Source organism: Lichenostomus cassidix, chromosome 7 (genome assembly GCF_008360975.1).
Source record: "Lichenostomus cassidix isolate B80296 chromosome 7, HeHo_3.0, whole genome shotgun sequence".
NCBI lineage: Eukaryota > Metazoa > Chordata > Aves > Passeriformes > Meliphagidae > Lichenostomus > Lichenostomus cassidix.
Genome location: NC_139488.1, coordinates 851,498 through 875,963, shown reverse-complemented (window position 1 = coordinate 875,963; position 24,466 = coordinate 851,498). Strand labels below are relative to the sequence as shown.

Sequence of the window (24,466 nt, the reverse complement as noted above, 5' to 3'; positions counted from 1 at the left end):
TTCACTCCGCCAAGGCAAGCCAAACTTTGCTTTTAACCTTAGCCTGGTCTGGCCATTTGCAAGTAAGACTATTACAAGCTCCCTTGCTCCTGCTGGAGCTACTGATAGCTTAACCTTTATGGATGAGAGAGCAATATCCTGAAGGGTCAACAATTTCCGATGAAGAAAAGGAGTAAACAGGGTTTTTTTCCAAGCATTCTGGAAAGAACATCATTCTGAATGCAATCTCATTCTGTACATTAACTGGAAAATATAAATATACAATGTGACAGGGTTGGCAGCTTCCCAGACAGAGAGAACGGTTCTGCCTTCTGGTCAGGGGTGTTGGCTTTCACAACAGTATTATAAACTTCTATCAAACATGTACTGAACTCTTGTGACACATAAAACAGCCTCTCCATGAAAAGAAATTACAGCTGTCAGCTTGCATTGGAGCAGCCTCAGATTTACAAGCTGGCTGAAATAACCTGTGTAAGAAATCATTAGTTACTAAAGGTGAAAAGTACAAGCAGATTTACTTAGTGGAAGGTATTTATTGTGGGAGAATTACATCCTTTTTCCTTTATCGGAAAAGTTCCATTCCTTATAACCTCTCTCTCATGTTTGCCAGCAAGCCTTGCTATTTGTAAAGGGCTACATCCTTAGTTCATTCAATACAGCTACACCACTTCTCACTAAGATCCAGCTCAAAATTATGCCAGCTTATCTCTTGTGAAAATCTTGAATTCTGTATGCAACTTCACAGCGGAGGATGCAAAATTCTGGTATGTAAGGAACCAAGGCAGAAGGTTACCTTGAAACAACAGACTTGGAGTGCCACGATTTAAAAATAAAATCCTCTATCAATGCTTTCCGCATCTCATGGTCACCAAAACAGATGTAAGACAGATGCACTCCATCCCAGAGATATCACTGAATAGCCCAATCAGGAAAGAAAAAAAAATTAGCTTTTCAACTCCTTTTGCATAAAATATAAATTATTTAATGGCAGACTCAGGCTTTCAGCATCACAGATTTCTCCAGATTGTGGAAAGAGGTAGGTTATCAGCTCGCATAAACTGGCTTTTGCCTAACCCAGAAGTTGTACTCCATCTACCCTGGGAGAACATCAGACCTCTCAGATCCTGGTAATTCCTGACCTGTGCAGGGTCAGTGAGTGCTCAGATATGAAGGATAACCCAGCAGGGTCATGGTCCCTGCCTAACCTGCTTTGTGCTGTCCCCTGGATGTCAAGGAGCACTGAGCTGCCTGATGCTGGGAATGATGACTTGGTTACCCACAGCTCAGCGTGGCACCACGAGGATTGCCACTGGAACTGCACACCAGTCTGGAAGCTCCCCAGCAATGTGGGTTAATTTCATGGGCATGCTGGGACTGCAGATCACAGCGCAACCATTTGACTCTTGATTTGCAAAACACCACAGAAACATTTGCAAGGAAACCAAGTTCTCCCTCTCTACTCCTGTTAACTACATCCATTTGACTTTTACCTTCAAGAAGGCAGTCCTCTCACCTCTACATGATTAATAGCAAAGGTATAAATGTGCAGCATACCAAATCACTGAAATATGAGCCTAGATACTTTGGAAAGAATTTAAGACTATTTTGCTTCTTATTTCTCTCTCTGCAAAAGACAAAAATCCAATCTGAAAATCAGAGCAAGGTGCTAGTCATGAAGCAACGAAGCCTCCAAAACCGGGGTGTGCTTTGAGTTCACCATCTACTGCAGGTGAACCACAGCACCTTCCTTGGAGATTCCAAGAGGGCTTGTGTACATGCTTCTGACAGTGATCAGCCCCCAGAGCACCAGAACAGCTTGCAGAAACCATCCTGTGGTCTTAAAACACTCGGTGCTGGTAGAGAGAGGCCATCTGGTATCTGTCCTTCTGAGACTGTATTTCCCCTCTGAGGATACCCTGACAACTTTGCCTGTTTGAGGCAGGTGGGTTCATGTTTGTGATTGAAATGAGTACAGTGCTGGTGTTTACGAGCCCTCTTGATCCCTTATTCCTTGTGCCTCTTGTTTCTGCAGTGAGGGGCTCCCCTTTTCTCCGCCAAATACTCAGAGAAGACCACTGATAGTCTACATGTCAGGCAAAGGTCAGCATTTCAAACTTCCCTTCTCACAGCACTTTATTTCCCCTCTGTTTCAAAGCAGACCATTGAAAAGTAAGTAGGTGACAATCTCCAGACTGGCGAGGGAGCAATACCTCATTCTCAAAGTAAACTTTACACTTCTTGGAGCTTAATTATAGAAGAAATATGCTGAGATGCAGAGACCTTTAAGCAACTCATCTGTTGTTTAAAAGTTTCTTTTGTGAGAAAATGAACTGTAAACCACTCATTAAAAAGGACAGAATCTTGTTACTTTTAAAAGGTTTGTGGAGTTGAGCTTTTGGTTTTGTTTTATCTTTTCTTTTTCCCTTCTTTTTTTTCTAAACACCTTTGTACAAAGAATTTGGCTCGGTTTAACAGCTACTGACACAGAATTTACAGAAATGCTTTCTATAGCTAAAATTACTTTTTTCTGCCCATTCCCCATTAGCTGCTATCAGAAAAATACACTTAAATTTTAAACACTGGTCTCTCTCCTTTTTTCTTCTCCTGGCTTTGCTTTTCTCCTTTTTTAAATGGTGGTTTTAAACATGCATCATATACAGTATTCATACAGTACCAACTGCCCAGAGTTTCACACTGAACTTTTGAAGTTTATCTAGGTAGCAATCAATTTTTCTGCTAATTAGAGGTAACTTAGAGCAAGTGCTTCCATCCCCAGATGTGTGTGTATATGTTGACATTTAAGGACTCAGTGGTAATCGCTGTTAGTAGAAGTCGTGTTCCTTTCTGGCCACTTTTCACACACTTCCTTCACATTCTCTGCTGGCACAAACAGCAAAAGACATTCTTCACACCCCAGTTGTCTGACAGGAAAATTCATCTCTTCTGGGGTTTGTTTTACATATTGCTTTATGCAATAAAGTAGTGCATAAAATTATTGCAAACACAATGAGAAAATGGCAGGATGCAATCAGATGGTTTTATGGGGCCCAAGAATGTTCTAGTTGTATTGGAAGTGTATGAATTTTTGAGGAACATCCATATATCCCAAAGTTTACAAATGTCTCTGATTTCAGCACCTCATGCAGTCAGTAACTATTCCTTGATAAAGAACCAAGGCATGTTTTGCTTTTTTGCCTAGCTCCCTGCTCATCCTGAAACACAGAACCTCCTTACTCATCCAGGCTTGTGAACTGTCAGGGCTGTTCCTAAGGCAAGCCCATCAGGAACTTGTTCACATAAAGGCTCTTTGCAGAAGCCTTTGCACTGGAGAACATTCCCATAATGACATTATTTAAACCTTCTGTCACACAGAGCAACTTTCAGTGACGACAGCAAGAGATGGAACCCTAAAGTCCAAGCTCTTAGCATGGAGTCAGGTGACCTGCAGAGTCTGTGTCGAGAGGCAATTCCTTGGTCAAAACTGGAAACATGACTACACAAATGCAGCATTAGCTCTTCATTCTGAGCTACATCTGGCTCATAGGAACTGCAGGGCAGGGATCAATATTGGCTGTACACAGTCATCAAACAGGGAAAGGACTGATGGCAGAAAAGTGGGGGGCAGGGTGAAGACTGACATCCTTTACCCCCTCGCCCCACTGCACTGAGTATTTCCCACCATGACTCCAATGAGGAGAGGGATGTGACAGTGCCATACCTGGGAAGGCCTCACAGCCCAACAGAATTACACCAAGAACCAGCCTGCAACACCCCAACACCATCAGCTTTTCTGCACTGTCAGTGATGCTACAGCTCTGCTGGAATGAAATGTGCCTCCATGGGGAAAGCTTAACAGATCCAGCTTTGCAGCATGGAAACTGCCTCACTCTTTAGGAGGGTTGGAGGGGAACTGGCACGGATGAAGGGAGTTCATCTGATTGGAAAGTAGGACTGCCAAGGCGCCCGTTTGCGAGGGAGCACAGAGCTCTGGGTTCTGGTTGGGATGTTTCTCTGAACTGACCATCCATGGCCTTTGCTCCCCCAGGAATCCCAAGTCTCTGCTGGCAGCAATCCCCAGGGGTTTTCCCCAGCAAACTTCTGCAGTTCCCAGTAGAAACTATCAGGAGACAGAGGGAAAACCAACCAGGCCAGCCTTATTGAATCCAGTTAAGATCTCTCCATGGTGTTTGTTCCTCACTGTCTTACTGCACTTCAGGATGAAATGCAGAGAAACACATTTAAGCCATAAAGCCACATGAATGAAAACAAGGCAAAAGCTACCAAGTTACTCTGTGTTGATCCTTTCTCAGCTTTGATTTTTAGGACTCACCTGGATTCCAATCAAAATTCCTTCCTTAGGAAATGTAAACCCTGTGGCAAGCATAGCCTTCTGGAAGGCAGAGTACACATCCTCCCCGAAGCACGCAACCTGCAGAAAGGCACAAAGAAGGCAGCATGAGAGGAAAACCAAAAACATTGCTTTAAAAAGAAACAAGAATGACATTTTAAAATAGGCTCTCTTGTTTCTGCATGAAGAAGTCAGACTTCTTTTGCATGGAGCCTGCAGTCATGAAGAGCAGGGAATAAATCAGAAAATCATTGCAGACAAATCTCATCATTTTAATGAAGCAATATTGAAGGAATAAGCAACGCTTTAGTTTCAAACAGCACACTGAGGAGTAGCAATTGATTCTGCTGAATTATTGGGATGCTGTACACAGCCTCTGCTTCAATGTTTGGGATTGCACTGCAAATTATCTAATATTATAGAAGGCTTAGACACCAGTGAGGGCTGTGGACACAGACATGTTCCTCTGTGTGCCTGCAAACCAGGGTAAGGCAGTGCTTTTGCTCTTGTGTATTCATGCCATTTCTTGTGATGGAAAACCACAGGATATAAAGATGCTTTTCCATTAAAAGTCCACAGATGAACAAAATTTAAGTAAAATTTGACTATTTATTTAAGAAAATAACAAAGCGATCAGGCCAATTCATAATAATTTTTTTTACATAAAAAAACCAGTTCATGAAGAAACCAGTAAGAAACATTTAGCAGTTCTCCAGCATTCAGAATGGGATGTGGAGCTCAGTTGCTTACAGACTATCATATGATAACAATCTTCTGAAATAGCTGAACTGCATTCCTAACCAAAATTTGGAACTCTGGTGACAAAAAGAGGAATGCATGAGCTTTTGTAAAAGTTAAAAAAGAAAAAAACCCAGCCAACTAACCTTCACTATTTCTTGTCAGCTCCACACTTGTTGAAAAACAATCACCAGCAGAAACTGTCACTGATTTTTCTCTTTGAAATAATGAATCTACCAACATATACAGATGGGATAAAAGGGCTGATTGAGAATTGCTCTCCCATTTTCCTCTTATGGTCCTTCCCATCCCAGAGTGAGCCCTCACATTCATGGTCTCACTGTTACCATGGTGAGCAGAAACCAGTATTTCATGAAAGAAGAACAAATGATGATTTGCCAGATCTTTTGAAGTTAAAAAAAGGGAAAAAATAAGAAAAAGAACAAATAACAAACAAAAATCCCACAAGGGAAGGGATAAAAAAAAGTCATGACAACATGATACAGTGTATCTATATTCTATGTATATCCCAGATGTTTTAGGGTGACAGACAGACCCTGCCTTGTAGGCTCTCCAGCCAGCCTCCAGAGGTTTATCATTATGGCATCATCCACAGCCACAGTACTCAAAGGGACCCCCAGCACTGTGTCTTCTCCTGCTGTGGGAACCATGGCTTCCAGCAAAATACATCTCTGCCAGAGAGATGTGACAAATTCAAGCCCAGATCAAACCATGTGTGTGAAAAATGTCTGTGAGGAATAACTGAGCATTTTACCCAAAGCAAGTTATTATCCTTACTTCACTATAAGAAAGACTTTCATAACTGTCACATTTTATGGCATTTGTGAATATGGATCTTTGCAACTCATAAAAATTAATAATCCCTCCTTTATGACCATGGTAATCTCTAACTCTGTAAAAAGCCCAGAAAAATAATTCTTGTCCCTAGCTACATTTTTATTCTTTTTTTGGCAAGGAGGTTGTCCATGTATTCAATTTTGTTCTGAAAATCAGGAAGTCACAGAAGTCACATGACTTTTTTCTGCCCATTAACTACACTGAAAGGAAATCTTCTGCAATACTGATTTCCCACACATTATGAAGAGTAAAATAAAGTAATTCTGGAGAGATGTAGGAAACCTAAGGCTGTTCTTACTTTGTATCTGGGTAGAGTACTTTTTCATACTGAAATTGTATTTCCTAATGAAAACAGCTCCTGCAGACACACCCAAGCTCACATCCAAAGGAGCATACCAGGCTCTGCCACCTGCCTAGTGATGGCACAGCAGACTTAAGTCTAATCAAATTGTCTCAGTATTTAATCACTTCACAATAGGGCATTCTGGCCCAGAAAAAGTTTTTGCTACTCTACCTCATTCTGGAAGTAACAGAACACATAAATTTAAAGACCCCCATGGAAGCCCTGGATAGCTCAGCAATAACTCACAAAGAAACCTTTCGTTCTACACGAGTCAGTGTCATTCCAGGCAATGTGGATGGAAACCTGTGCCCGTGAGGGTGAGGGTGCTGAGCCCGGGCAGGAAGATGCCCAGCCCTGTGCCCTCCCAGAGTGGCATAACCACACCAGGAGACATTCCAGCAGCGCCTCACAGCCCAGCTGTACAGAGTGGGGAAAGTTGCCCAGGCTCATCCTACCTACACTCCCTTCAGCCACCACATTTTATTGTCTCTTTCTTTCCTTTTGCACTTTGGGACATGCCTTGATGGCTACCAGGCAGCAAGAAAACACCACACATATTTGCTGCCTTTAAGCAACTGGCACATCCCCAGACCATCCGCTCACATCCTGGAGTGTTGATGTCACTGCTCCAGCAGGTGTCCAGGCGGGTTGGGAGCTGTTGGCACTTGTTTGTCCAGAAGCACAGGATTCATAAAACAGCCTCCCAGAGCCCGACAGCTCTCATTTCAGGCTGTCACACTAACCAGGTCCAACCCAGGGAGCTGACATGCAGGTAAAGAGGGACATCCAGTGGCTGAATAAACTGGGTTTTCCAGAACATTGTGGGTTTTACAGCTAAGAAAGATGTTTTCAATTTTCTGAAGAAGCTACAGGTGCCATCATGATTCAGGCAGTAATAAGATCACTTTCAAAGATTCATGATGTTTAAAGTCAACCTGTTTTTTTTTAAAAAAAGGTAAATCTGAAAGATACCTCCCCAGTAGAGGCCATTTCACATCGGAGAACAGGGTCAGCATCTCTCAGCCGGGACCAGGAAAACATTGGGGCCTGGTGAAAGACAGAGGAAGGAGGGAGAAAGAATAAAAATTTAATGGATCATTTAAAAAATATATAAAAATTCCAGCTACATTTGGAAGTGATAGAAAGAGACATGAATTTATCCAAAAAAAGCAGTGGTCAAGGCTGATGAGCAAAGAAGTACTTGACAAAGTAGGTCCCTCAGCACCTTGATGATGCACTGGAACCAATAAACATGTATTCAACCAATAAATCAATAATCTAACTTGCTCACATTCCAGTGGTAGATTTTCAATCACTGGTAGCCCACTATCAGTATCATTTTAAGGATGAATTTTTAAACAATAAAGGCTGTGAAGCACCTAATTCATGGAAGAAGGAGAGATACTATCTGAATCCAGTTGGTTTTTCTGGTAACACTGTTCCCTATGAAATTTTTCATTTGCAGAAATAAAACTATTCCACAAGAATGCACTTTTTTAGCATAAACAAGATGAAACTTTGCAAATAATTTTCATATTTTTCCTCTGCCCCCATCCAAAAATACACACTTGTAATTTTTTTCTTTTTTGTATGCTAATATTAAGCCCCCTGATGATGATGATGATTATTATTATTATTATTATTATTTTCTGAGGAGTTAGATTACAGCACTCTCTGAGTTCTCTTGTATAATTTGATGTCAAAATAAGAAACAGGGAGGGGAGGGAGGAAAAGAAATTCTCTGTTAAAGAACCAACGACCACACGTAAAAAACATGGCACCAATTTCCTACTACTGAGTAATTTTCTGTAGGGCTTCTCCACATCTTAAAGCACTAATGCTATTTGCATAAAGGCAGCAAGGTTTTTGCTAGAAAAAAAATCTGGTTTTAAATCCAAAGCTCTAATTCTATCCCTGGAAGTCTCCAAGGGTGACACTGAAGACAAGACAGCTGCTGCTTCCTGACACCTCACAATGACCAGCTAAAATGAGACAGCAGAAATTGAAAAGGTTTCTCCAAAAATGTCATGTGTCTCTGTGACTTTTAGACCAGTTTTGTTTCCACTATAAGTAAAGAGAAAAATTTTACAGTGGCCAACTCAAGCTGAGATATGGCAGTCAAGGTGGATTATTTTAATGTACATTGTCTTGAAAGGCAACAAGCAGGTAACAAGACTTCCACCAGCTCCCTAATTTTTGTCTGCCATGAACATAAAAATGAATCATCAGGAGCAGACTCTGGTACTGCAACTAAACCCTATTTAAAACCTAGTCAGTCATTCTCTACCCAGGATTTAACCTTGGTCAAGCCATGATACTTGCACCAGTCTGGAAGCAAACATGGCAAGATAGTATGTCAGTCACTAAAGCCTAAACAGTGGTACTCGAATCCACAAAGGAGCAGCTATGTTGAGAAAGAAGAAAAGAGCTTCATATCCTCTTTTTAGAATTGCTGAAGAAACAATATCCTGTCTCCATGCAAATACTATTAGCAATAAATCATACTCAGAAAATATGATGCATGAATAACAACAAACAGGCTAAACTGGAATATTTTTCAAAGTTTAGCATTTCCAAAGGTGTTACCAGGTTTTTATATTTGACAAATCCTCTCAGAACACAAGGAGTATAAAAAGCTTTGTAGGGAAGTTTTCAAGAATATAGCTGGGTTTTCCACTCTGTAGCCAGCATTTCCAGGAGAGACAAAACTCTTCACAGTTCAGCTAACAATAGTGCAGAAGCCCCAGGCCTAAATACTAGAAATTTATAAAAATAAATAAGACTCACAAAAATTTTAAAAAGTCACAAGTTTTAATTTTAGATAATGCGTATGTGTGGCATCAAATAAATTACAAAGCTACATCTAGACTGCTGGATGAGCCACAGATTTGGCTTCCAGTTTAATAGGTCTGAACATTTTATTAGTAGAAAGATGTTAGGTGTTTTCTGCTTCCTCAGTTTTCACTTGATAAGGAAGCTATTAAAGCTTCAAAGTTTCTGTATAAACAATTCTCATCATCTCTTGGATTTTCTGCACTACTGTTCTAGATTTTCATGATTAGGAACTTCAATTAATTTTTTTTTTCTTCCAGTAAGCATTCAAAAATATCTGCAGAACACTTTATTACCTTGGCTCCTATATAAGCTCAATAATTATGAAAAGTAAAACCTTGGCCTTACTGAAATCAAAGGATCCAAGACTTTCATCCCTCTTTTAACTGGTGGTATATACAAAGGGGATTATACGCATTCAACAGCCCATGTCCCAGGTCCTGCAGATAAAAGCTGGGGGGCACTCACAACACAATGCTGTGCATATCCACACATGTATTAGACAGTATCATGAAATAGTCTGAACTTCAGTGTTTCAACTCTGCAAGTGTAAGTTTATTATGCAGTTCATAAACAGGATTCAGAGTAGCTTAGAAACTAAAAATGAAGGAAGATTTGGTTTCATTGGATAATTTTCCTCTGATTTTTCTCTAAAGTCTCCAAACAGATTATCTTGATAGAAACTACAAAAGGTCAATTTGGTCTTTGGCCAAAGAGTAAACTGTTCTCTCTGGGTATTAAAGTACTTATTGTATATTAATGTGCTACGTGCTGGCTCTGTGGCGTGGTTATCGTTGTTCTTTTGAAAACCATACCTTAATCCCAACATATGTGAATGGAATAATGGGATGTTCCATTGTGGGGAGGGATGACTCATTAATCTCTTTTCCAATCATCACTTTTGTGGCCACATCAATGAAGTCCACACCCAGAGTCTTGGATACAAAGGGAAAGGAGCGTGAAGCCCGCAAGTTGCACTCTATCACCTGGTGGGATTAAAAAAGAGAAATACCAAGGTCAGGCACTGTGCAGGGAAGAAATAGATTGATTCATACTTTTTGAAATCAGCCCTGATTCCTCTTGGCAGAGATGATCTTCAGATTGTCAAGTAAGAGACACAAAAATTGGGATCACTATTAAAACAGGATGAGGGATGAGGAACAGCCAGCCTCAAATACAAGCAGCCTGATGTTCTTCAGCTGAGATCCATCTCTACTGTCTGAATATTAGAAATGAGTGGAAGCCAGAGCTCATTCAGAAAACAGGCTGTACTATATCCTAAGTTAATGTGCAAGAGGCATGGAAACATATGCACAGGCATTAGGTACAACCTCTAGAAGCCCAACCTGTTCTTTTTCCATGGTAATGGCATTTCCTGAATGACTGGACTATCCTTACTGACTTCCCTCACTTGCATGTGGAAGTCATTCAGCCAGGCAAGAAAGTAACAAAGAAGTTCTGCAACCTGCTGAGAAGCCACCTTGGAATTCAAGAGCAGAATAGAAATAGCTGAAAGTGAGAATGAAGGGGAGTGAAAGGGGGCAAGAATAGGTAAGTTAAGGTAGAACTGAAAAGGAGGAGCTGTACAGAGAAAGACAAGCACAGCTGCAGGAAAGCAAGGAAGGAAAAATTCTGTTCTCTCCTTCTGTAGACTTTCTGAATAACCATGTGTGAAACAGAAAAAAGGTGAGGAACAGTAAGTACATTTTAGTCAACTCATAGCCCAATAATGCATCTCTTCTGCTCCCTGTCGGCTTTTCTTCCCATTCACTGTTTCCTCCGTCATAGGCTGCTCACATTCCTCTGACCTCCTTCCATTAGCAAAAGAAAGCCAACTGTAACCCAGAAAGGGTCAGACATCTGCTGTACTTCTGTTACTAATAGCTACTAGGACTATTCAGATAGACATCTTAATGGCTGATATTAAAGGTTTAAACACTTACATTGTCTTGCTTTCTTTTCAATCCCTTTGAAGGCTTAATTTAACACCAAAATAGCTAAAGATGAGAGAGGATATTGGAGATATAAAAGCCATGATATCCAGTACATAGGATGAGGTACAGGTCCCAGTGCTGTCCATCCTATTCCAAACCAATAATTTTGGGAAGGACAGCAGCCCACAGTAAAACAAAGCTAACAGACAAGGCAAGCAGACTCTTCACTCTCAGTGAGAAGGCAGGGGAGGAGGAGGGACACACAGGCACACAGGGAGGGAGAGCTGTGTGATGAGGGGTGGCACAGGTGAGCCCACAGCCTCTGACAAGGCAGGTTATTGGCCTGGCTGCCACAACCACAGTGCCCATGGCAGGGATGCAGGACCCACACAGCTCAGCACAGCATGGGCCCTGCCACATTCACAGCACCTCTTACCAGAACATTGCTGCCTTGCACCAAAAACTGGATGTTGAATGGACCAGAGATGCCAAAAGCATTTGCAATCTTTTTTGTAGCAGCTTTTACCTATAAAAACCAAACAAATAAAGTGTAAATGTGTGTACATAGAATAAATAATTAAGTCCCACAAAATAGTCAGCATCATGGCAATAAATCACCACACTTGTGGATTTCTTTAAACATCATCTTTCTCTGCCTTGTTTTTTTCTTTATACCCCCATTTTGGCAATTTCAGAAGCAAACGTTTTATTTCCCTGGGAACCTAGAGCCTGAAGTACCATTTGAGGGAAGAACTAAAAATCAGCTTTGTGTGTGTGAGAAAGCAGAGGGGAAAAGGAGAAAGAGACAAAATCAAAGCTTTGCCTTGTAGCAATTCCTACACTGCACACTGGAGTCTTTATACTTTTCTTGGTGACATAATGAATAATGTTTTGTTATTTCAGAATAACTATTCCGTTTTGTAAGTGTCCTAAAAGTCTTTCACCAACATGCCTGTCCCATCACGGTGGGAGGTGTCTGAGCAGATACAGTCTGGGACAAACTGGGAGATAGCTTTGCTCCAGGAGGTGACTATTTTCAGAAACAAGGCCTTGGACATTCTTGGGAACAGAGCTGGAGCAGAGATCATTGCATTATAGCTTTTGCTGGCTTCCAAGCAAACTCAACAGGATGACATCACAGGGGATGGCACATTTCATTTAAAAAATGCATCCTGACAACTAACTCTGTATCATTAGGTTATTCTTGAAAGGGGAAAAAGTCAAGATTAGGTGAGGTTCATTCTGATATTATTTTTGGAAAAGCAGGCAACTAGAAAGTCATGCATCTGACAATCATTTAAGGATTGAGCAAGAAAAGGAAGTGCAAAGTGAACCATGGCATGTATCTGAATAAGGCAATCTTCTACAGCTATGGAAGCTAGTTCTAAACCAAGGAAACAAAAAAAATCCAATGGGTCTAAAAGTGTGCACATCTACTGCTTAAATTACTGGGATACAGTTCAGATGATCAAGCCAATCACAGGGCCACTCTGAAATCCTTTACTTGCAGATACCACACTGGCCTTAAAAAAAAATCATCGGTGATTTGATTTCTCCGCTGGTGATGGAGGAAAAGCAAATTCAAACTGACACTTCCTTTTCTGTTTCCAGTGGTAGTGCAACACATACCTTCTCCAAGGCTCCCTGGCCGATGGTCTGAGTGGGGAACATGAGGGTGGCATCTCCCGAGTGAACACCTGCATCCTCCACATGCTCTGAAATAGCATGTGAAATAACCTGCACACAGCGAGAGAGCACTTGGTCGTCTCACCTTCTCACAAACTGCTCCATCACGCCCAGCATAGCCCAGCCTCCTGAACAGAGCTGTATCCAAAAAGGATACAGATGGGGGCAGAACAAAAGGTGAATTTCCCAAGACTTTGGGGAGAATATGCCTGAGGCAGACACCAGGCATATGAAGGAGGAGACCATATCAGTGTCTCTTCTACCATGGTTAAGCAAATCATGAACATTATAAAACCTACCACAGCCTGGAGATCCTAACACATAAGGACTCAGAAGGTAAAAGCTAAGTTCTGCTTGCCAGAACACAAAAAAGTTGTCATTCCCCAATAGGAACAAGCATGAAACTAACATCATCGGTGCATTATTTTACCCCCACTCTTTTGTGGTGTTTTATCACAGAAAAAAGGAAGCAGAGGAAATTCAGGCCTAAGGGTTGAAATTAAATTAACTTCATCAAGGCGTACGACCTCAATACCAAAGAAGTGATCATGCCTGCTGGTTAAAAATTAAGATTGAAAACTGAGTATTTCTGTTTTCTGTTAATTGAGAAGTTTGTGAATTATTTTTTTTTATTTTTTCCTTTGCTCAGTAATTACAAGCAAGGTGAAGTTGTAAAACAAAATGAAATAACTGTGGTAATTCCATAACCCATGCTGATACAGCTCTGATGAAAGTAATTTCTTAAGCCAGTGATTTGCAAATCTGGTAAAAATTATATTCTAGAGGATCCATTTACATGGATAAGCAATGCTTAAAAAATAACTGGTTAGGTGTATACAATAAGATAGGTAGAGCTTTTCAAGCACAATGGTTTTGAGCCTAAGATGAATTCTTCTTGCTTCTTTACTTTCCTCAGCATGAATCCATGGCTCTATAGTAAATCATTCAAACTACACATTTTTGCAGATCTCAGATCCTGAAAAAACAAGTTTAGTATTAAAGAAAAGCAAATACTTACTCTTCCTGCCTTGGCTACAGCATCCATTTCCACCTCACGGGCATCTTCAATAAATTTAGTGATTACCACAGGGTGATCCTGTCATCAAGACAGGAAAAAATTAGGAAGTTTTTGTAATAGAGTATTTGTAGACCATCCCAGGACCCTTTGGAAGCAAAAGCCCAAAATACCAATCTATTAATATCTTCATTTCCCCTGGTAAGTGAACTGGACGAAGTGAATGGAGGAAAACTTGGCATAATTTCCCAAAAACCATGCAAAAAAGTTTGAAGTCTCCATAATAACACCATGACAGGGAAATCTGGGGCAAAATCATAAAGGGCTTTTACATGAGCTCATGGCATGAAAAAGATAGTGAGAAATGCATGGGTCCAATGACCTCTAATCCTATCTCCCAAAGACAGCTCATAACTCCAAGATTTTAAATTCTTCCTTGGTCTGAGCCTTCCAGCCATCTCACTGGACATGGTGCTTCACAAAGGAGATGTTTCTCGGTATTCTCAATGACTTTGTAGTGACTGTTTGCTATTTTAGAGCCATATGTTTTAGGCAATTGATCCATTCCTTTCTATTTTCTCTGCCTGGTTTCCTAAGTCTCCCAGGGAGAGGCTGCCACTAATTATAGCTGGCCAGGAACAACCTTGCTTGACTCTCATTACCTTCCCTCGTATACATTGTTTTCCTTCCTCTTCTTCCTGCCTGTCTTTGGGATGCTAATACACACTTCCACTCTCCTCTAAAACTTTCTCCTTCCAGACACCTGCTCCAAAAAAGTCTAATCTGCATTCTTCCTGGCCAGCTTTTGTCTCAACATTTTACCTGTCCCATCCACTGTTAACTGCCTGCTATTTATTAGAGAATAAAATGAAATAAATAATGATTTGTGCATGCTTTAAAGGCTCCTCTTGAAAAAATATCAAGCAACTCCAAAAGTTACAAGACACAATTCCTTCCATTTATCAGTGCAAGGGTAAATTCACAGGCAAGGACAATGCTAAAGCCTACACTGTTTCATAAATTTAGTGGCTTGTGTCCTGTTACTTTCTGTCTTGCTGCAGTTTTTCACTGGAAGATTTTATATGTGCACACAACCTTGTTTACTTCAATCTGTCTCAACCCACACTAGAAGTTTTGAACGTTATTGGCAACATAAATGCCATAATGACACAACACTGAAACAGCAAAGTCGTTACAAAAACAGAACAAGAACTAGTCAGGCCCTTTACCTACAGATGCTCTGCTGGATGGAGCAGAACTAGGTCAGGCTTTGGAACCAGAAAAATTAAGCCTGTGTCCCACAAAGATGCTCACAACTAATACTGGTAGCCTCTGTGGAACAATTCACAGGCCACAAAGCCTTGACAAGAATGAAACAAATCCTGCCCAATTTAAAAGCAGAGCACAGTACTTTTGTTCTGGTTTGCTTTTTGCTAGCTTGGCTTCAACTATACCATAGCTTTTGTCAATATACAATGCTGGATGGAAGAAGTTGTTCTTCCCTTGGCAGTGTTGACTACACAAAAAACAAAACTGCATGTAAATCTAGCGTAAGTCTCTTCAGGATCAGAATGTGAGCACCCAAAAACTCATGGTGTGCAACTAGTCAAGCAGCAGTGCCTTGTGTGTGTGGCAGAACTGGATATCATATAGGTCCCATGGGAACACTCTCTTTTCTCTAGAATTTTGTCATGTCTTGCCAAGACTCTAAAAGTGCAACTCCCAGCAAGACCTTCTGTACCAGGGATGAGACCTCTCAGAAACAAGGAACAGCACTGCCCAGTTCAAGTCAGTCAAGCTGTGACAAGTTAAGCTGACCAGGGGTCACTTTCCTAGGCTACGGCATCATATGGGGCATCCACTGCCATCACAAAGCCATCCAGCAGCATGACAAAGTCATCTATCCCACTGAATGGGGCTTAAGGCTGTTGCCAGCTCTGCTTCGCTGAGTGCAAACACAAAGCAGAGTATTTCAGATGAAGCACAGGGGGACGTTAGGCATTTTTGGCGGCTGAGCACGGCTAAGAGCTTAGCACACTACCACAGGCTGACCCTGCAGTCTTCTGAGAATTAGTTAAATAAATACTTCTGATGGCAGTAACAGTGGCACTACCCCTTTAAAACTTGGTCAAAGATGATAATAAGTGGTCTCCTTGCCTCCCCATTAACCTATCTTTCAGGATATTACTTCTTTGCAAGGCATCTCCCTTTCATTACACTGTTTCTTGCTGAAAAGCTAAACTTGGCACCATTTGCCTCATACACTTAAAAATCACATGGTTTTGTTCTTGTTCAAGCTTTAACCACCTGAGAAATCCCAAGTAAGCTGCAATATGTCTCACTTCCATAGCCAGTTGTGTTTTCAGAGAGGTCCTCTTTGATTTACCTATTTTTAAACTCCAAGATTCCTCTGACAGCAGTGTTTATGGTGCCGCAGAACTGTTCTTAATGGTAACCATTAAAAAAAAAACAAAAAACAAAACAAAAAAAACCCCAAAGAGCAAAAATCCCTCAGAAAGTGAGTGAAAGATCTTCTATGCTGGTTGGCATAACCAGCCACTAGCAAGCCTGGAAGAGTCCCAGCTCAGTAACCTATATCTGTTTACATAATTAACTGGTCAGGTACAACAGCTGCCTGCTGTTCCGTCTCCATGCAGGCATCCCAATGGGGTCAGTAAGGATGCTTGCACAGCCTCCTGCTTAGGGAGCCTGTTAGGGAACAAACTGAGTAGTCAAAATCAGTGGCTCCTCCCCAGACAAGGAAGGGAAAGAGTAAGGAAGACACAACAAGGAAAAAAAAAGAGATAGAAAACACAGTAGAGATCAAACAAAGAAGGTGAACATGAAAGGAAGTGGCAGCACAAAGAAGTACCTGAGAGACTCTGGTGGCTTCTGCTAAGAACTTCTTCATTTCCTCTTCAGTGAATACTACATTCATTGCAGACCCACTGTGAGAATAGGAAAGAAAAGAACCCAAGTGAGCTTCCCTTGTGATTTCTAGGGCGAGATCAGTGTTAGGCACCAGGGCACAGGGCTCACAATGTTACCAACTACCTCTGTATAATAGACAGCCAAGCAAGCTCCTGAGTCCAGCCACTTGCTCTGCTCCTGACTCAAAGAGAGGCAGAGGTGGCACCCAATGACCCTTCGCTATTCTTCCCAGAGAAGGCAGGAGACCCCCAGAACCATAATGGACAAAGAAAGAAAGAACTGTGTTTTTGTAGCCTTAGTATTGCTGCCATATCCTCTTCCTGAGCCAAGCTTTTGAAGGCCCCCCTACGCCGGGGGAGATGGCTCCTCAGCCAGCCAGCCCCAGTAAGGCCCAGAGTTTTCCCCTGGGGCAGGTGAGCTGGGAGCTCAGACAAACAGACTTGGCTCACTTTAGCCCCAGTTGCTCCTCAGGGACAGATGAAGTGAGGGATGCACAGGTCACTGGCAATGGTTGTGACAGCGCCAATCCAGATGCAAACAGTCTGATCTTTGCTGCCCATTTCACTGTGGTCCTCCCGTAACGTCTCATTCCTTAAGGGAGTAGGCACAGTACAGTAGATACTTGAAGACTGCTTTAATTGTAACTGTCAGTAATATTAGACGGGGAGATCTGGGGGAACATGGATCTAGAGTAAGTGATTTAGGTCCCTTTTAAAGACAAAAATCTTATAAAACAGATGTTACATTACCCATTTCTACCACTAATGTGCAGCTTTCCCTTTGCTTTGTTGGGCAAGCCACAGAGGCTGTGGGGAAAAGCGGAAGGATCTATCCCAAAAATCAGTCACTTTGTCCTAAGATAAGTAGACACAGTACCTAGGTGATTATATTTACCTCTTCAGCTGATGTAAATCAATAGAGTTCAATAAATCCATGGACTTTTGTCAGTAGCACCACTGAGGATGTGAGCTAGTGCACACAGTACATAATTGGTGGGGAAAGGCATTTTGTTTTCCAAAGAAGCTGGCAAATATTAAAGGTCCTATCAGCTCAAAGGATAAAGAAGTCTAACTGTGGACCTGCTGCTGTTCTGCAGACAGAGACCAGGCAGAGGTAGGGCTGTTCTAGGGCTTTTCACACTCTTGTTCCTCAGGTTTTACATCCTCCAGTTTCGTATTTCTCCCTGAAGTCTCTCTACGCTGCACTAACACACATTAGCAAATACCACAAAAATGGTTTTAATAATGGTTTTAATACAGATGGAAACAACAGGTTAAAAGAAGTGTTCCTTAAAAATCTGGGGAATGACATCAAGAGCAGTTTCTACCTTATACTTTAACTATTCTCAACTTTACTCTTAACTCGAAGGCTTTTTTCTAACTTTGCTTGCAACCCCACTGCGAGCTGCAGAGACCAGATGGGAAAGTTACATTCAGGAGTCTCTTCTAAAGAACATTTCCTTCAGGGTTGAAGAAACCCTTATCCTTTTCTTCTTTTAAAATAAAAAGTGTGCTTGCCCCCTAGCCCCGAAAATTAATGTTGTGCTTCTTCATTTTGATGTATGTGCCTTTCATATGAAAAGGATCCTGTCTCCAATTTACTTTCACTTGTAAACTGTGCCCAGTGAACTGCCTCTCTGTGCTGAGTCACCCAGCTATGAAGAAACTTCTCACAGAGAAGAGCAATCATTCAGAACTTGTGAGTTTGCTGTGTGCACCTGGTGGTGTAACCTCTTCAAAAAGTCTGGCTATTGGAAATGAGGGACTCTGTACAATGTCTGTTTAATGAGAAGCAGCTGCCACAGTGTAGGGACATAAAACATGCCTTTAAGGAGAGAAGCTTGGCAAAAAAGAAGCTGAATTCAAAAGATGCACTGTCATTTACAGAAAACAGATGCCTATCTCAATAAATGGCCTCAGCAGTTACCTTCTGTTTTTCCTGGTGGCAGACAATCTTCAGACTTAATTGTACAGGTTACAATCTCAAGAACCTTAAAGAATATACCAGATGGTTTGTGGTTTTGGCCTAGAGATATGCAAAAGGTAATACAGCTGAATAGACATTCTTATAATTATGTTCTACCTTTGATCTGTGCCTGATGGACTTCAGGGATGCATTGGCTTTATTAATTGGTTTAAGCAGCTGTCTCGCAGGCAGCTTTATGTCATGTACACCTAGCACAGAGCTTTCCACACATCCCCTGAAATTGTTCTCCCTTGTCTCAGAGAGGTTTTTGGAGCTCATACCCCACCTTACTGAGCTCTGACAGCTGAGCCTTACCTCAAAACATAGGAGGGCCTCAGCAAACATGGATAACTCACAGATCTCGCAAATTCAACTGCATCTCTCTAAAGAAAGGGAGGAAAAACATGCTGTGAACAAGAAGATACTATAAAGTCATTCCAAAATTCCAATTCTAACTCCATTTGCACTTTACTAGCAAGTAAGATGAGAGGAAAGAATTTGGGGATTGCAGCCTGGACTGAACATAACACACAACTTCCTTGTTACAGAGCTGTCACCTTCAGAGTTCCCCTGTCCATAGAGCTGCACTGGGAAAAAAAGCAGTGCCAATACATCTATATTCCTTTGTAATCTCCACCTGCTGGAGCAGATCTCAAGGCCAGCAGGATATCTAGACTCACCTGCCAGTGGTGCTAAAATCTACTGGGTATATACCCCAGGTTGTGTAAGGTGATTTGAAGACACTTCCAGTTTCCACCCACTCCCAATGCTGCTGCAGCATCACTTTACAGGGATCAAAAAGTTCTTCAACATGGGCAGTCATGTTGACTGTCAAGTGCCTTTGGAATCTTGAAATGCATCAGTGAGTCAGTCCCTCCTGAGCAGATGCACATCCCAACCCCCTGCTGCTTCAGCATTTTCCAGATGCACATCCCAACTTACCAGCGTGCTGACTGCCTTCCAGGGAGCCTGGGCCACATGCAGCTCATCCAGAACAGCTGAGAATATGGAGCGATCTTCTGCCTGGTTAATCTGCAAAGGATTTGTGCCAAGAATCTTCACTCCACTCTGGTGCAGGGGTACTGCCAAGTTATTGGGAATCTGCCCGCCTACAGAAATAATGCAGCCACTGCATCCCTGTTGGAAGACAGAAAGGAGCACAGTCATGTCCAAGTTATCTTAACAGCAAGAGCTGTCACAACAAGAATCCAGTATTTAGATTACATCCTATTTCAGGTTGCTGTGAACAAAGACAGAGAATAGGGCCACAAAGTTGATCAGAAAGCTGGAGCACCTTTCCTATGAAGACAGGCTGAGAGAGATGGGGTTGTTCAGCCTGGAGAGGAGAAGCTCCAGGAAGACCTTATTGCAGTCTTCAAGAGCCTAAAGAGAGTTTATAAAAAAAGGGGTGTGACTTCTTACATGGGCAGATAGTGATAGGACAAGGATGAACAGTTTTAAACTAGAAAAGGAGAGATTTAGATTAGATGTCAGGAAGAATTTTTAACTCAGACGGTGATGGAGCCCTGGCACAGGGTGCCCAGAGAAGCTGTGGCTGCCCCTGGATCCCTGCAAGTGTCCAAGGCCAGGTTGGACAGGGCTTGGAGCAACCTGGTCTAGTGGAAGGTGTCCCTGCCCACGGCAGCGGGTGGGACTGGATGATCTTTAAGGCCCCTTCCAACTCAAGCCATTCTATGATTTTATCTTAATTATGCTTATCCAGAGGCACCCAAGCTTGCAAAGAGTGATTTGGAGTGTGTAGCCTCCTTAAAACAGCAATAACCTCCTTGATATCACTCAAAACCCAGCAATAACTGGAGGTCAAATTCCGCAGGAAACCGGAGAAATCCACAGCACTCATATCAACCCATAATTCTCTAAGTCCTCCTTGAACCACAGACCGTTACCTTGTTTGCAGGTCATGTTTAGGTGTTTCTGCATTCGCAGTGAGAATAAGCACTGAGCTGACACACGTTGCCTTGCTCTGCAGATGAAGGGCACTGTGCTAGGAATGTGCAATTTCCCCACAACAAACCTCTACACTCTGCTCCGTGGGGTCAGGTCTCCCTCCCATGCGCTTCTACACATGTGGACATGGGGACTTTCACCACAACTGAGCCTACCCCACTTCCTTGCTGTGGCCTTTGGACCCAGCAGCATGAACAAACAAGATGCTGAGGGCTTCTTTCTTTTTCAGTCTAGCTCTTGGAGAAAACAGCCTCTCCCACCTTCATGGTCAGAGACTTCCAGAGGAACAGACATTCATGCAAGATCTTTTTTATTCCAGAAGTGCAAGGCAGTAACCTCCACTAGAGAGGCAATGGGAAACAGCTGGAATTTATGGGTTTTTGTCTGCCAGCACTGCTACTCAATAAGCCAACCACCTTTCCTAGCCCTAGAAGCCAGTCTCTAAGGAGTGTAAGACAACTAAGCAGAGTCTAGGTTAACAGAGCCCAACCCATCATACAGCCTGCAATGCTCTGGATACACTTAGCCCTTTACGTTAATCAGTGCTCCTTATTCCTCACTAGCTCCTCATTTCTGGTAGTGCCCTGGACTAGTAGCAAGTATTTCAGTAAACTGTCACATGTGCACATTTCCACACAAGTTATTTGTAAGCACTCCAACTCCAGAGGCAGATGGGGCAGAACAGCTGGCACAGCATCCTTCAGCCACAATGGAGCATTTCATGCCTGTCACTGGGCAGCATCACATTTTAAGTGAGAGAATGATAAACAGTAACAAGAGACATGTGAGCTTGCTTGCTAACACACATCCTTCTACAGGTGCAAATATTGGCTTTGTTTCTTTTTACATAGAACCACTAATGTTTTCAAGTACAATCTAGTCAAGTGTGAAAATTTTCAATAGAAAAAAAAGGCCTTAGAGAACCCGCAACAAATTAAAGCTGGTGAAACTTTACCCAAAGGAGAATTTGGCCCACAAAACAGCTACAGAGAAGGGCTCTTTTGAACCAAATGGGTTTTACGGTTCTACCCACTTCTAACAAACGAGAAACATAAATCAAATGATCCATGGTTTGGCTCTAAAAGATGGATGAACAATGTTCTTTTAATTAACAACTGTGTTTTTCCTGAAGAAGGTCAGCCCTACTGGCCTTCCTGGAAAAGGAATTTCTTTATCAGGCATTTAAAGAGATTTGGAGTAGCAAAACTGTAAACTGCGAGCAGGAGGGACTACAAGTGACTGTGCAAAAATAGAAGAAAAATGCTAGCACAACTCCCACTCAACTTTGATGTGGGTTATTTCCTAGCATAATAAAGATCCACTAAAACAGTCTGGCATTTAAGCAGCACTTACTGTCCGAAGGTCTACAAGATTATTTGCTCAGCAGGCTAATACACAGAATGAAATTACTTTTTTTTTTCGCTTTCACCATGCAGTCACTTATGGGACGCTGTGATGATGCTGGCCAACAGCAACCATCTGAAAGAGCTTAGGACAGGCAGTGAAAAAGGACAGGGGCTGTTTTGTGCCCATAAGGGAATGTCTCATGACATTGGAGTTCACCATCTCCAACTTGGAAGAGAAATCTTTGCCTTACTGCTTCCAGACCCATCCAAAACAAAATCTCTCTAGTCCCTGGGCCCCTTATCATCTCACATGGATAAGAACCAGAGAGCGAGTAAGCAAACCCCTCCTTGCAGCTTGGATGGAGGGTTACAAGTCAAAGTAGCTTTGCTTCCAAGGTCAACCAACATCTTAATCTATCCTTGACATATATGAAATGTGAAGTGTCCCAGCTAACAGCTTCTCCGCAGCTGCTGCTTATTTCTTCCTTTAAAACAATTCTAGTTACTGAACCTCTAAAATCCAAATACTGCCTACATCAAAGTTGGGATAGAATTAGGCACTCCAGCCCTAAGGAGACAGAGGAGATGGCTTATTCAAGCAGATAGCAAAGAATCATATACTCATTTTTACTCAAAAAGAGCCATAAATTGAATCTAGCTGCTGCAAACTTCTTACTTTAAAACTCTGCTGTCGTTTCCCAAAGCATGTTTCCATCCAAAGAGCAACCATGGTTCTGCCAGGGAATAGGACTGTTCCACTGAGAAATGTGGCCAGAAGAAAGGCACACCACTGCATATCACTTTGTCATCAGCCATATTTTAATTATAAAGAAAAATATTAGCATCCTTGTCATTAGATATCTTTAAAATATGCAGAATACATAATCCAGTGAAAGAAGCCTAGAGAGAATTATTTTCTCCTTTATAACAAAAATCCCTCTTTTTATTACTACCTTACTGTTATGTCATTAGTAATAGAGCTGGGTTTTCTTTTTCCCTGAGTTTGAAAACAAATTAGACCATTAAAATTGTACCTAAGAGCCTCCTTTAGTTTTATGAATTGTTTCAGAATGATCTCCGAAACAGAAAAAAGAATCAGTAGAGGCCCTCAAGCAGAGAGATATTAAAATAAAAAGGGAACATCTTCGCTGGAAACAAAAAGCCAATAAATCTGAGGGAAGGAATTTTATTTTTTAAATTATTGTCCTCACAGATTACCACCTAACTCTGCACATTCACAGTAAATTAAACTTTTCTCCAATGAATAGCTCTGTTATACAGAGCTCAGACTCTGGTGAGTCACAGCAGCTGTGAATGTCAACTGGAGGTTAAAGAGGACACAAGAAGGAGAAAGAAGAGGGACAGCAAAGTAGATCCCTGAGAAAGGGCTGTGTGAAGCTGTGAGCATCTCTGGGTGGGCAGATTGCAACTGCCTCAGTTCCATCGGTAAACTCGCTCCTCAATGCAGCCTAATTTATCTAATCAGAAAAACGAGGACAAGTCAGTGCACCTATTTACTTGAGCTTAGCAGCTGCCCAAGCGTTGCTGCTAATCCTAACAATGTTCAGGGAGCTAAAATACCATCTTTGCTGAGGGCACAGGGTTGTGTCCATTGTTTGCTGATGGTTTTACATACAGTTTGCCAATGATCCATGACTTTTCAGTTATTTGCAACAGTTCATTGTCCATTGAAACACCACAGGAGGCAAATGAGCAGGACAGGTTAAAAGAACAGTCTGAAATCATGACACTATCCATGCTTTGTATGTGAAGCTAGGAGAGATGGCTATCTATAACATTGGTGAGGGATCTCAGAATCAGATTTATTTTTAATTTGATCTTTTCCTTAGGGGCTGAATTCCAACTGCATTTGCCTGAGGAAGTATTCTGTTAACAGAATATTAGCATTTGGCTCGCTAATTTTTCCAAAGAAATTACATATAACAAATAATATATATTAGACTACACTGTGCTGGAGGTCTGGCCTCTGTCCCCAGGTCTTTTGCATAATTCTGTGCAGGTCTCTCTACTCTTCAGTCTCCGTACTTGAAACTTAGGCATAATAATACCATTACCTTATGTTGCTGATGAAGAAAAGTGGTTTTACTACCTGTATTTACTATTCATCTTGGGAATTATTAGACAGTACAACACTGATTTTGGATGTTTAGGCTCAGACTCTGATGGCTTTAACACCTCCAGCACAAACAAGAAGTTGGTTGTTTTCACACCTACACCAGAGTAGCAGAATCCTCTGCAAACTCTCAGCATCTCTCTTAATCCCCTTTTTGTTCTCACCACCTCAGCTCCTGCTGCCTCCTCCTAGCCCTCTCTCCTCTCACAATCACTTTTTGGTTAACTCACAAGCAGGGCAGACTAAAAACATGCCCAGGAAGCACAGTCCAGCTGATGAGCATGGCTGGCTGAAGTGGGGAAATTACCAACAATGTCTTTCCTTTTTAGCTCTGGGTATCCCAGGGTGCTGCTATTAGACATGGAGAT

General features: G+C 41.8%; 1 protein-coding gene across 1 annotated transcript in view; it reads right to left on the bottom strand.

Moving 5' to 3' along the window:
* Positions 1 to 24,466, bottom strand: part of CPS1 (carbamoyl-phosphate synthase 1) — an 83,342-nt gene that overhangs the window by 4,894 nt on the left and 53,982 nt on the right. The window contains exons 25-33 of the mRNA XM_085065693.1: positions 19,593 to 19,787; positions 18,966 to 19,033; positions 16,627 to 16,702; positions 13,758 to 13,835; positions 12,683 to 12,790; positions 11,490 to 11,579; positions 9,935 to 10,105; positions 7,260 to 7,334; positions 4,331 to 4,429 (exon numbers count right to left, since the gene is read on the bottom strand). Of these exons, the coding sequence (XP_084921819.1) occupies positions 4,331 to 4,429; positions 7,260 to 7,334; positions 9,935 to 10,105; positions 11,490 to 11,579; positions 12,683 to 12,790; positions 13,758 to 13,835; positions 16,627 to 16,702; positions 18,966 to 19,033; positions 19,593 to 19,787 (960 nt within the window). The remainder of the gene's footprint in view (positions 1 to 4,330; positions 4,430 to 7,259; positions 7,335 to 9,934; positions 10,106 to 11,489; positions 11,580 to 12,682; positions 12,791 to 13,757; positions 13,836 to 16,626; positions 16,703 to 18,965; positions 19,034 to 19,592; positions 19,788 to 24,466) is intronic.